A 12,883-nucleotide genomic window follows, 5' to 3' on the forward strand; every position below is an offset into this window, starting at 1 on the left:
CTGCTGCATGGATACATAATCATTTTTCAGCGTGGGGCTGTTAGTTTTTCAAGTATGTAGCTTAAGATAATAATCATACTTTATTTGTGATCCAAATGGAGAGAAATTAAAAGTTGCATCTAAAAACCAGACTTAAAATCAAGGTATAACGGTTGTTAATTTGGTTTTAGAAAACATGAACACATGCTGCTCTCAGACATTCAAGAAGACTGAAGGTTTATTAAGGCCCCCATGTTTGCCACAGTAAGAAAAGGAGGCCTCATCGCAGGTTTTTAGCCTTATTTAGGTATCAGTTAAAGCTCTCTTCCACATGAGCTGAGACTTCTTGAGAGTTCATAGCGGCAAACCTCATCTGATAGAGGTGCAGGATTAATTGAAGGCCTTTAAGATGTTAAAAAGCAATAAAAAACATGGAAATATGAAAAGATACATAAAATTGAAAGAAAAGTTGAGATTGAAAAAATATCTTTGCAGAATTATTATTGGATGAAACTGTGTTAAAACCGTCATTTAATAACAAAACAGGAAGCAGGCCTCTTCTTGCCTGCATGTGAAACTACTGTTTTTAAGACGTCTCTCCTGAAAGTATCAGTCTGCTCGTATTAGTTAAAAGTCGTAGATTGCCAAGTATTCATTCTGTGGATGTGGTCAAATAGTATAGAAATGACCTGCATTTTTTTTTTTTTTACTTATCAGCAGAAAAACCTCAGAAGTTACTAAAATAAAAAGTAGAAATGTAGGAGCCACACTGTAGTGTAAATCCAGCCTCATTTACTGGAATGTAAATGCAGATTGAATTTAGTGTCATGTCTTACTGGTATGGCTATTTGATTCCAGATATCTACTCATTTGAGGAGGAAGAAGCTGTGTTGGACCCCCATATATCAGAGCATTTGTCACACTTTGGAATCGACATGCTACAGATGCAAAAAAGAGTAAGCTAACTGTAATCGTGACCAATTGATCAAAAAGTCCTTAAAGAAAATTAATTAACTTATGTATAACTTTTAGACAATTTTGCTTACAAAGTCCCTCCAACCACTGAAAAGTCTTCTCACAAAGCTGTATCCCCCCCCCCCCCCCCCCCCCCCCCCCCCCCCCCCCCCATCAGACAGAGAATGGGCACCACACAGACAATAACTCTCGGCCGCGGGTCAGTGAATGGGAGGTGATCCAGGAGTCGGGTATGAAGCTGAAGGCGGTGTATGGTTCTGGTTACACGGGCATTAAAAACCTGGGCAATAGCTGCTACCTCAGCACAGTGATGCAGGTCCTGTTCAGCATCCCAGACTTCCAGAGGATGTGAGTACTTTGCATTGTTAAGATTCATGTCACAGAAATGAAATTCAGTTTGACACCAATCACCAGCTTAGCAACACTGTCAAATAGCATGAAAAGAAACAAAAGACGAAACAAAATCCTGATTTTGTTTTTCATTTCTTTGTCACAAAAACTCAATGAACAGTTTAACATAGGAAATGTATCCTGACCTCTTGCCGCCCTGCGTTGGAACAATCTGGGATGGAAAAGGGATGAATGGATGTAACCGGAGCTTCATTCAGCCTTTTTCTTCCAGGATGTGATTACAGATGATGACTGGCTGACTAACATGGCAACCAGTAGAGGATGTATTTCACTACGTGTCTTTGTCTCCGTGCCATCCATATGTTCCATCTGACGTGTGTTGTGATCTCTAGGTATGTGGGTAATCTTCAGAGGATATTTGACTATTCACCCCTCGACCCCACCCAGGACTTCGCTACACAGATGTAAGTGACTCCTTAGTAACATGCTGCTGTTGAAATTGTATGATAAACAGTTTCCATGCTTTTCTTAAGATCTCATGTATTTTAGCTTGCAAAGCTGTGTGTTGCAAGAGGGCAGTCAGATGCTCTCTGTCCTCGCCAGGGATAAACATCAGCTCTTTTTGGGTGTCATAATCCGAGACATGCAGCCAGATAAACATGTTTATACCTCCTGTCACGGACAGCATGTGATGAAAGATAATTAATTGGTTTAGTGTAATAGTTAAACATGACCCTTTTCTTATAAGAACTTATGTAACCTTGTATCCAGTTACCCAATGAGCAGGGTACTGATGCTGAGAGGTAGCAAGGTGTCAGAGAGGAACCAACAATTCTTCTGGTTCATATTGACAGGATGAAAAACATCAAGATCAACGGATGCACCTGCTGCAAACATATTTGTTAGTGACATTCAAAGAAATTCACAAGGCCGAGCAAGTGGAAAGTGAAATAAATTGAGGAAAAAATGGAGCAGGATTTTGCAACAGAAATACCAAAACATTGTAAATAAAGTAAACATGTGACAACATGACAAGGCAGTTTTTCTTTAAAAATGTTAAAAATATCATTACTTGTCCTGTAAGTGAAAACAACATGACAGAGATGTAGAACAATATAGCCATTTAGCAGAAACAAAAAATAATGGGTAATATCTTGATTTTGTGTTGTGTTCTGTCTTTTCACATGTATTGTACTTATTCCTGTTAGTTCCTGATGTACCAGTGCGTACTGCATTTACCATTCCAACTTTTTGTTAGTAGGTTCAAAGTCCAAATATTTCAGTATTTTACCGTGAGCACTGAGATAGTGTCATCTTTACACAGAGAAACTCTTCTCTGATCCATAAATGAATATTATTTTGATCAATATTCACCATGTTTAGCTTTTAAATGTCTCAAGGAAAAGGTCAAACTTTCCATCTCCTAAATTTCATGTACAATTCCGATCCAATCTTTAAGAGTAGGACTAATTTTATTCATCCAGTTTTTAGTTATTACCTTTTTGCTACTAGCCAATAGTATTTGTAACAAATATCAGTCTTTCTTTTTAAGTCCAGATCGCAGATTACCAAGTTAAATCACACTGAAGTCAAGTAGCAAGTGAAGATCCAGTATTAAATTGATTGTAGCTACCATTTCCATCCAGTTCCAAGATATAAGGAACAGATGGGCAGATTTGTTATTACATCGTCTCCCCTGATCAGAGGCACCAGTTTGGGATTTTTTATTTTGGGGAGACAGAAAGAATTTTTCCATATGAATTCTCTCCATTTTTCTAAACTTGAAGTTTTCCAGGATGTCTCACATTTATTCAGCCTCTCATATTAAGGTAGAAATATTGTTTGCCTCTTGTCAGGACCAGTATGAACTGGGAATTAGTTTAGTTTGTTTAGCCTTTATGAGTTTATAGTCTAGGTCAGAGGTCACCAACTCCAGTCCTCGAGGGCTACCATCCTGCAGGTTTTAGTGTTTCCCTTGTACAACACATTTGATCCAAGTGAAAAGGTTCTCCAAGAACTTGTTGTCATCTTCTGCACCTGCCTGTTAATGAGCCATTGGTTTGGGTCAGGTGTGTTGTACCTGGAAAACAATAAAACCTGCAGGATGGTAGCCCTTCAGGACCGGAGTTGGTGACCCCTGGTCTAGGTTCATTTGATGCTGAGGTGCATTTTAACTCTCCTGACTGTCCTGAAGTCAGCTGGCAGAATTTTCAGCAGCCTCAAAACTAAAGGCATAAAAGCTAAAATCTGCCTCTGTGGAAATGGTTGGCCTGTGCCCATGAATAAGACTGTCTTATGCACTGTAAGCATGTAAGGCTGTGGAAATCTGTGCAGAGACTTTTAAGCATGTCTGGCTCTGAGATCAGAGTCTTAAAAATGCTGAGTAAATCAGATTATAGAGTATTACAGTGAAATAGACCTACAGTGAATAAACCTGACAAGATTTCGTGCTTGATTTTTAAGTGTGGGATGAGTTTCTGTCCCTGAGCTTATAACCTGTGGCAAAATATTGCAGGTTCATCCTGACTAAGCTTTAAAATGTCTGAGATTTCGATACAAAAATATTCAAAATCCTCACCTTAAATACAACAAAGCAGACAGATGATTGTTTTATTGAGACCCAACATAAGCTTCACAAGGGAAGTTCTTTGTTTTGCCTCCTAAAGTATTATTAGGCATACATTTATTGTAGTATTTCAGTTGCAGAAAATGGTGCAGTATTAGCACTATAGCTTTAAATTGATATGAAGTTAGTATTAGGAACAAATATGCAGTTTGATGTACTAAAAATAATTTGCAGTCCCAGCTGAACATTTGAAGGCATCTTGGGATTCAGTTTGTTTAATACTTCTTGACTGGAAACAGATTCACTTTATTTGTTTAGTTAAGCCTTAACAAAAACTCTTCCTTGCCGTTGAGCATGGCGCGTAGTACTTCTGCCTTTTAACTTAAGTCAGAATTTTGAGATTATACTCCAGCTACATTGTCTAAAATGTTTGAAGTCTGTTGGTTTGTGTGCAGGGTGGTTGCAGGGTGTATCAAGCGAGAAAATAAGCTCATTACGAGTCAAGCAAGACCGGACTTGATGTGCATGCTTGTATTTTCCTCCAACAGGGCTAAACTGGGACATGGGCTGCTCTCAGGCCAGTACTCCAAACCACCCATGAAATCTGAGCTCATTGAACAGGTGATGAAAGAAGAACACAAGGTATTAAACGGGGTATGTGCTGCTCTCAGACTGGGTCAACAGCCGACACAAGTGTGTTCATAACAAGAGATGACAGGATGAGTTGTTTCAGGTATAGCTGAAGCCTTTCAGGTACTTTTTTTTTTTTTTTTTCTATTTTTTCTTTAATTTAGGCGTGAAATGTTTTTATAATTCAGCTTTTAAAGAAAAAAAAAGTTTCTTTTACACTTTTTTAAAGCAGTTGATGAAAGCAAAAGGATTATTGGATTTTTAGACGTATCGATATTCTTGTTTTCTTTTTTATTATAAGTCTGAATTAGCTGTTGGCAGCAGTCCCCAATGTGCAACTCAGAGGATTTATTACTCACAACAACTCCAGCAGCATCTCATGCCATAGCCCTGCTTTACATTGTCACATCAGCTTTATTTTAATTCATTTTGCTATCTGTTTTTCTTCTTTACTATTTGGAAATCACATCATATGGAATTATTACATTCAATCATTGTAGGTAGCATCTTAAAGGAAAATAGCAAAGAAAACCAGTTAAAACACAATAAGTAGTGCATAGGTGCTTCAGTAAGCTTTGGGTTTCTTCTAACCAGTCACAGTAAATGAGAGAGCAGAGCTGTGGTCTTGAACTTCCTACACATGTGATGGTGGAGTCAGGTTTGGACACACACTGACAGCTGGGGGTATTTGGAGGGGGTGAGCTGTGCTGGCATGTTGTGTTGGGTTTGCACAGGGGCAGTGTTACCAAGTGTAATTACGCACTCTTTTTAAAGTTTGCTTCATAAATGTCTTCTGCCAGCCTAGACTGTATGGGATACCAGTTAGTTGCTTTGTTTGTTATTTATTAGGTTTGTCTGGATGGTTTCATTTCATTTGTTTGTTAATCAGTTAGCAACTAAATAGATTTCTGGTTTATTGGATTTATTAGATTTGGGCTGTTGAATTCGAGGGAATAGTTTGACATTTTAGGACAAATAAATGATAAACTTTCTGGATGAATAATGTGATGACTTTGACTGCCTCTAGATAGGAAGTACTGTAAGACATAAACCCTGATGGGACAGGCTATTACAGGGATCTCAACCCCCCCGTCCTCCAGGGTTGCTGTCTTGCAGGTTTTTGTTGCTTTTCTGCTTCAACACAATTAATGGAAATGAAGAGGATCCAGCAGCTTAATGCCACATTCTGCACAGTCACCCATTCATTTGCTGAAGCAGTAAAAACCTGCAGGATGGCTGGAGTTTGAGATCCCTGGATTAGCAGTTTTACACTTTTGTGGCCCCTGTTTGTTTCGTTTACACTGTTTGTGTTTAAGAAATCAGAGATAACATATTAATTGCTCATCTTGAGCCTTCAAAAGGGTTCAGGCCAGCTGATTCCAGTGCCAATGGCCAACAGCTTTCCCGATATCACAGAAAGCTGTCAATTTATCCCCCATCCACTTACAGTAACCTATTAACTTTCCCCTGTGTTGAAAAGAAATATTTAGGTGTTTAATTCTGACGATCAGCCCAAAAGCTCAGATGTATCACAACCCCACCAGTAGATCTAAACGTGTTTATTGTGACCCAGGTGAAGTAGCATTTTCATTTTTGGCCAATTAATGATCTGAAAACATTTAAATTTCCATTTAACATCACACAAGCTGAATATTAGTCACAGACAACATCATAATAGTTAAAACTAGTGTGACTCTGTGTTTGATGAAACAAAAAGAGGATAATTACTGAAGGGAAAACCCTCACCTCATCCATATTAGAAATCCACTTTTTCCCTAATCCTGCTTCTGGCGACCCACTGACCTGCTTGTTTTAGATCATACTCTGCTCCAACACAGCTGTCGTCAAATTGATTGATCACCTCATTAGAGTTTGGAGAAGCTTGTTAGGAACATCTTTAAACATACAGGGCAGGGGGTCCTGGTGGTCGGGGCGGCAAATCAATATGAAGTTATCTCATTGATCATTTTTTTCTGCCCTGGAGAGTTTTTCCTCCAGGATGGTGGTTTACATTCACAAGTCACAAAAATTCACTGAATGATTTAATTTAAAAAGGTTAAAAGTGATGTGCTATGAAAGTTAATCAGATCTGAAACCAGCTGAACAAACTGAGAATTAGATTGTGTTTTGATTTGTTAGACAGTAGAGTTTGAGTTCTAGTCCGCATTTTCCAATCTGCCATTTGACACGCCTCAAGATATGTTTTATTTCTCCTCTACAGCTCTAATAATGAGCTGACTGCTGCTGTTTCTTATTCCTCCATCACTGCTCTAAAAAGACACATGGATAAAGATGTTACTTCTGACCTATAAAGTTGTTGCAAAACAGAGAAGCTCCTTTTTTTTTTTTTAACCAAATGGAGACTGTTAATGAGCAATATTATTCCCCTGATTTTTAGTCCAGGTATTGATAGAGGGCAGCTTGAAGGTGGATTTCTGTAGCATTAACCGGTGCTCTTCTGTCTTGTCATACTTCCCTCTGAGACAGGTGAATGTCACACACTGTCAGCCTGTGTGACGTCCACTTTTTCTCATTCCAGCAGCAGCAGAAGGGCGTCTCTCCTCGGATGCTAAAGGCCTTAGTCAGCAAAGGACACCCAGAGTTTTCCTCCAACAGACAACAAGATGCTCATGAGTTCCTCCTGCACATGATCAACCTGGTGGAGGTGAGGAGAGCTACACCTGCAGCAGCGTGTGAAACATTCAAGACACAAATGTAAATACTACGTTCATGTTGTTTATCAATAGCCTTCAGATTATTTGTCCAATATTTATTTGGTGTTCATAATTTAATTCCATTTGAAATATAATTATAATAATAAATAATAATTAGTACTTTATTTGGCCCTGCGATGGACTGGCGAGCTGTCCAGGGTGTACCCTGCCTGTCGCCCAAAGCCAGCTGGGATAGGCTCCAGCTTCCCCGTGACCCTCAATTGGATTAAGCAGTTCAGAAAATGAATGAATGAATAGTACTTTATATATATATATATATATATATATATATATATATATATATATATATATATATATTTATACTTTTCCACAACCCGTGGATGATCATTGATAATTTACAAAAGATAAAACATTACTAAACTTCTATCTACTACATCGAAGCAATTACACTAACACCTACGGAAATATGATTAAAAGAGGATATAAACACCAAAAATGATCAAATATAAAAAAAAAAGTAAAAAAACACAATAAAATGCATTAAATGTATATCTGTAATACTTTGAGCTGTTGGGTTGCTTTCAGAAACCTTCATAACTTGGATTAAAATGAAACAGTTTGAAAACAACATATTAGAAGACATGTCTCCCAGTCAGTCTTCACTTTCTGGGTCTCCACGGTGACACCCTGCAACATAAGCATTAACTTGGTTTCATTTTTATGTAACTGCCCCACGTTTTTCAGGTTAAAATTTGACAACAAGAGTTAAGTCTTCATACCTAATAAGTTTTTTTTCTTTAGTTTATGAACAGTTTAAAACAAAAATATTTATAGTTTGAAGTCTTACATTACAATATGGAGTATCTTTTTTTTCCCCACCAACGTTTTATTTGAAAAAAAAAAAAAAGAAAAAGGATGACATTTTTAAATTCATGGATTTAGAGAAAGAGCTTTTCGATGTATGTACTAAAAACAGACCATAGAAAATGCTGCTTTTGTAAATCTGACTTTAGTAAACAAACATTTCCTCCACTGTAAAATCCTAACATTTTCTTTTACAAATATGGAGATCTATTCAGACCTCAGACATATAGCGACCAACCTGACAAGTTACTGTATATTTATATTTGATTAAACTCAGCAGACTGCCTTTATGTTATTTCAGACACATGAGCTTCTCTGAAATGTCTCTCACAAGCTGTTATACAGCGTATATTTAGCTCTCTGCTATCTGTTACACAGGGTGGCCAGATAATGCTTCCCTTTCTGCTTCCACCATGATAAATGCCCGGAGTGGGACCTGATACTTCCTGTCCCATATTGTACTGTCAACAAAAAACTAAATTCTTCCAACCTCAGCTGAAATTTCTAACATTTGCTTGTGTTTCTTTGTTTACAACATACTGTGCTGACATAATATCCTAATCAGTCGTTAGCCTCCTTACATGCTGCGTCCTGGTAAAATTATTACTTGTGTATTTTTGTAGCATCTCAGAATAGAACGGCTGTGTTGCAGAACAGCGGTGGTCATGCAGACCAATGTGCTAAGCTGTGATGCCATCCTTCATCACGGTCTTCAAATAAACAGTAAAACCTCCATGAACTGAACCCCAGCAAGCAGCGGGAAGACACGCAGCAGCTTGTCGATTAATGTTCCCACTTTTCTGAAAAGATACAACTCTTGGTAACTGAAGGTTAATTGAGTTGCTGAATTAAGTGTGTTGGCATTTTGAACGGCTCTACGAAAAGATCTGGGTCACGCTGTGTGGTGTTAACAGGCTCTGATATTTTGGACATTATTCAAGATGCTAGAAGGCTTTACAGCAACTTATACTATTTAGGATTTGATTTATTTTCACTCTTTAGACATTTAAGTTTTGTGTTTCATATTATTATAATATAACTAAATTTACCAACAAAAAACAACCTTCTGACCTTTGGAGCCAAAACAGAACAAGGCAGATCATTGATTTATTACATATACTGATGTATAAGAAAGTAATGTGGTTGCTTGATTTAACAAATCACAATATAAAAAAGTAAATGCAGCGATGACTCAGTTTTTATAGATGTGAAGAACTTTATTTAACCTAAATCAGAGGGTTAAATCTCAGTTTTGTTATCATACAACACATGATTAATATCAATAAACTTTGAATTTTTGCCCTCACCGCTTTTAGTGTTGATCTCTGGTGCTTGTATCTGTTTCTCCAGAGGAACAGTGCAGGGTCAGAGAACCCGAGCGACGTCTTCCGCTTCCTGGTGGAGGAGCGGGTTCAGTGCTGTCAGACTCGCCGAGTTCGTTACACTCAGCGGGTGGATTACTGCATCCAGCTGCCAGCTCCCATCGAAGCAGCCACTAATCGAGGTAAAGGCTCACTTTCTGCACAACAAAACCACAGGTCCTGAGCTTAGATATGGTCAGTCTCTGGGATAAAACAGCCAAATGTTTACATGTTTAATTATGATAAGAAAAAGAACATATTTGCATTTACAAGTAACTCTTATGACCATGTATATGAGCTGCTTATATGGTATCTGATAACTGACACATTGACAGTATTGATAGAATCATAATTCAGCTAACAATTCTCAATATAATAAACTCTATTAACCTTTTATACCACCAGAGGAGCTGCTGGCATATGAGGTCAAGTGGAAAGAGGCTGAAGAGAACATGCGGGCTCCTCCTGAACCAGTGAGAGCTCGGATCCCTTTTACTGCTTGTCTCCAGGCCTTTACAGAGCCAGAAAACGTACCTGACTTCTGGAGCTCAGCACTGCAAGCCAAGTCTGCTGGAGTCAAGTAAACATCAGTGTTTTCTTTAATTAAATAACTCATCATGATGTATTTATTAATGATCTTTTAAATTCCTTAAAATTCTGTTTTTTCTGCAGAACGTCCCGTTTTGCCTCCTTCCCAGAGTATATGATCTTGCAGATAAAGAAATTCACATTTGGAGTTGACTGGGTGCCCAAGAAGCTTGGTAAATAATCTTTCACACAATGACGATGACTGAAGACGACGGCAAGTTAAAATGTAGTTACTTTCAGTGTTAGTACTGGACATAGCCAGCAGAGGGCACTGTTAAACTGCAGTCCACAGTAAAAGGGGGTTTCTGTTCAAGTAAAGCTAATTCAAAAATGGCTTCACCTGCAGTCACGGACACATTGTCAAAAACTATCTTTGTTTTAGCCTTTACAGATCTGTAGGACACAGGCAATTAACAGAACAAAGAAAACTTATTCATCATATTGAATATATATTTGAGTTTACAAATTTAAGCTCTCATCACTTTACCTCTGAATTCACATGTTGTTGTGCAGACCTGGCCATTGATGTTCCGGACTTTCTGGATTTAAGTCGGCTCAGAGCCACAGGGCTGCAGCCGGGTGAAGAAGAGCTGCCAGATCTCATGCCGCCCATAGTGTTGCCTGAAGACACCAGAGGTATTACACTGACCTCCATCATGGTTTCTTACTGAAACCATGTAAACATCCCCCGTGTGTGCATGTGCATACCAGATCACAGACTGTATGTGATCAGTGTCAGATTTTTTTTCTTTTTTCCGGTGAAGAATAGCCAACAGCATTTTTCAGCTTCTTTTCATGTGACATTTTCCCTCAGTTCAGCTCTGTTATGCACTGCTTAACAAACACAGGCGTCAACATTTTGTTCTGCTTCAGACTGATACTGAGATACAGAGCTTGATAGTGTCATGCTGTTATAAGACATGCAGGATTTGGATTGGTAATACTCTTTGAATAAGCAGACAAGTTGCAATGATTTACAACATATGTTGCACCTAAATCTGTTGAGCATGAGCAAGCAAAAAAACAGTCTCTTTAGGATGCACTTTATTATTTATTTATTTATGTATTTATTTGTTTATTTGGCAGGGACAGTACAAGAATACATTGCCACCTAGGTGGCCGATGCCATGTACATAAGGCTTATAGGTGCAGGCTAATTTACGGCCCCCGTCCCTGGTTAGGCTTTTCAAGGTGCTAGTGCAGTAAAAAAACACAAGGTTAATGAAAAAATACATCATAAAATAGTATACATATAAGAAGAAAGGGGAAAAAAAAAAAAGACAACATGACATATCTGGCCATTTCACATCCCGAGTCCATACAAAGTTCAGTCCTCACACTTTTGGCTGCTCATTAACCAGAGCTTCAGCTTTATGTTATACCCACATACTACTAACCTGTCATCCCAGCTCAGTATTCCATGATTAAATCATTTGCAAATCTCTGTCTTGATTGGCACTTTTTAAGCACATCAGCTTTTTTGTAAGCAGAGATTTTTGATACCAGCAGTTTTCCTAGCCTTCTCCTGGCCACACGCTACCAGTTGTTGCCCACAGCTATGTTAGTGGTGATGCGTGAATCGATGGAAACAAATGTAAAATGGCACTCTTAACGTCTTGCAGCAGTTTTGGCCGTTCTTTTTAATTTCACAGTTGTGCTATCATTGTTAAAGGGCAACGGTTTCCCCGAAGCCCAAATTAAACTTCGCATCCTCCGCTCAGTTGGTACGAAGCTGATTTTGTCCAACAGTGACAACTTAATGTTGTTTTAAGAAAGAACTTGGATTGGAGTTGCTGCATCCCTTTCAGCAGGTGCAGACTATTTTTGTTGAGACTAATCATCTGTGAAATTGTCTCTAATATGATATTCTGCTCAAAGCCTCCCCCAAGTTCTCTCAACAGGACATATTGAGATGAATCCCATAGGAATCACATGCTAAGTCAATTAGTGGAAAGTTGTTGTGTTCACAGTGTGACTTAAGAGAAAGAATTTGTAATTATTTCATTAGGAAAAGCTCCTGGAAGAGATATCAGACACCCCCCGCCTATATCAAGAGTGTCCTCTTAATATTTCAACAGCAGCCTTTGCTTCGCTTCACACATCAACAAACTGAAGGTTTTCATTTCCTGAGAGATTTTAAATAGTTTCGGCAGCAGTATATTAGTACAGAAAACTCAGAAGACTGCAAAGGAAAGTAAAAGTTTATCTTAGTGTGTCTGTATGTTTCAGGACTGAACAGCATGTTCTGAGCCTGCTATCTCAGACACGCAAACGGCAAGTCGGCTTCTGGGAGCAGCGTCTACTTAAAATTCTTGTGTTGTACATTAAAGCCAAAATACCTCATGTAGACTGTACTTCAGATCCGCGCCTGACTAAAGCTGCGCAGCAATCCTGAAATTGCTGAAGTGAAATCGATGTATGACCATACAGTGTGTCTCAGTCTTTCACTTGGTTTAATCATTTAAAACCTTCAGAGCTTCTGTTTTAATTAGCAGGAAATTAAAACAGCTTTCTTTGTGTAAATAACACTTAAAGCTGGGAAAGAGGTCAGAGGAAAAAGTTGCAGCTTTTCAATACATTTCCAGATTAGTTTATTTTACATTCATATGATGAATCTTGTTGGTTGTGAATGCACCTTGAACCTGTTATTGCCCCGCCTGGCAGTAACGGTGATGAATCATTGGTCACCCTTCTGTCTCCAGAAGGCCTCGATGCTTCTTTCTGATTACACTACATCACACAAATGGGTTTTCTTGTTCACTGCTTGTACCAAATGATTGCTCATCAGTCTATTTATTATCTGTCTACTCAATTATTTTGGTCCATTTACAACAAAAAGGGACATGTTTGTTTTTTTTTGTTTTTTTGGTCCAGTGCTTAATGTACTGAATGGA

At 38.4% G+C, this 12,883-nt stretch overlaps 1 protein-coding gene across 4 annotated transcripts in view; it reads left to right on the forward strand.

The window, feature by feature from the left end:
- usp13 (ubiquitin specific peptidase 13) overlaps positions 1 to 12,883 on the forward strand; it is a 34,835-nt gene that overhangs the window by 9,304 nt on the left and 12,648 nt on the right. Inside the window, exons 7-15 of one of the 4 annotated variants that reach the window (XM_079244981.1) lie at positions 838 to 935; positions 1,112 to 1,302; positions 1,698 to 1,769; positions 4,420 to 4,525; positions 7,041 to 7,166; positions 9,391 to 9,544; positions 9,807 to 9,981; positions 10,074 to 10,162; positions 10,503 to 10,625. In XM_079244981.1, coding sequence (XP_079101107.1) covers positions 838 to 935; positions 1,112 to 1,302; positions 1,698 to 1,769; positions 4,420 to 4,525; positions 7,041 to 7,166; positions 9,391 to 9,544; positions 9,807 to 9,981; positions 10,074 to 10,162; positions 10,503 to 10,625 — 1,134 coding nt within the window. The remainder of the gene's footprint in view (positions 1 to 837; positions 936 to 1,111; positions 1,303 to 1,697; positions 1,770 to 4,419; positions 4,526 to 7,040; positions 7,167 to 9,390; positions 9,545 to 9,806; positions 9,982 to 10,073; positions 10,163 to 10,502; positions 10,626 to 12,883) is intronic. The other 3 variants (XM_079244982.1, XM_079244983.1, XM_079244984.1) reach the window with 3 other exon arrangements.

This window comes from Telmatherina bonti, assembly GCF_933228915.1.
Source record: "Telmatherina bonti genome assembly, chromosome: 8".
Lineage (NCBI taxonomy): Eukaryota > Metazoa > Chordata > Actinopteri > Atheriniformes > Telmatherinidae > Telmatherina > Telmatherina bonti.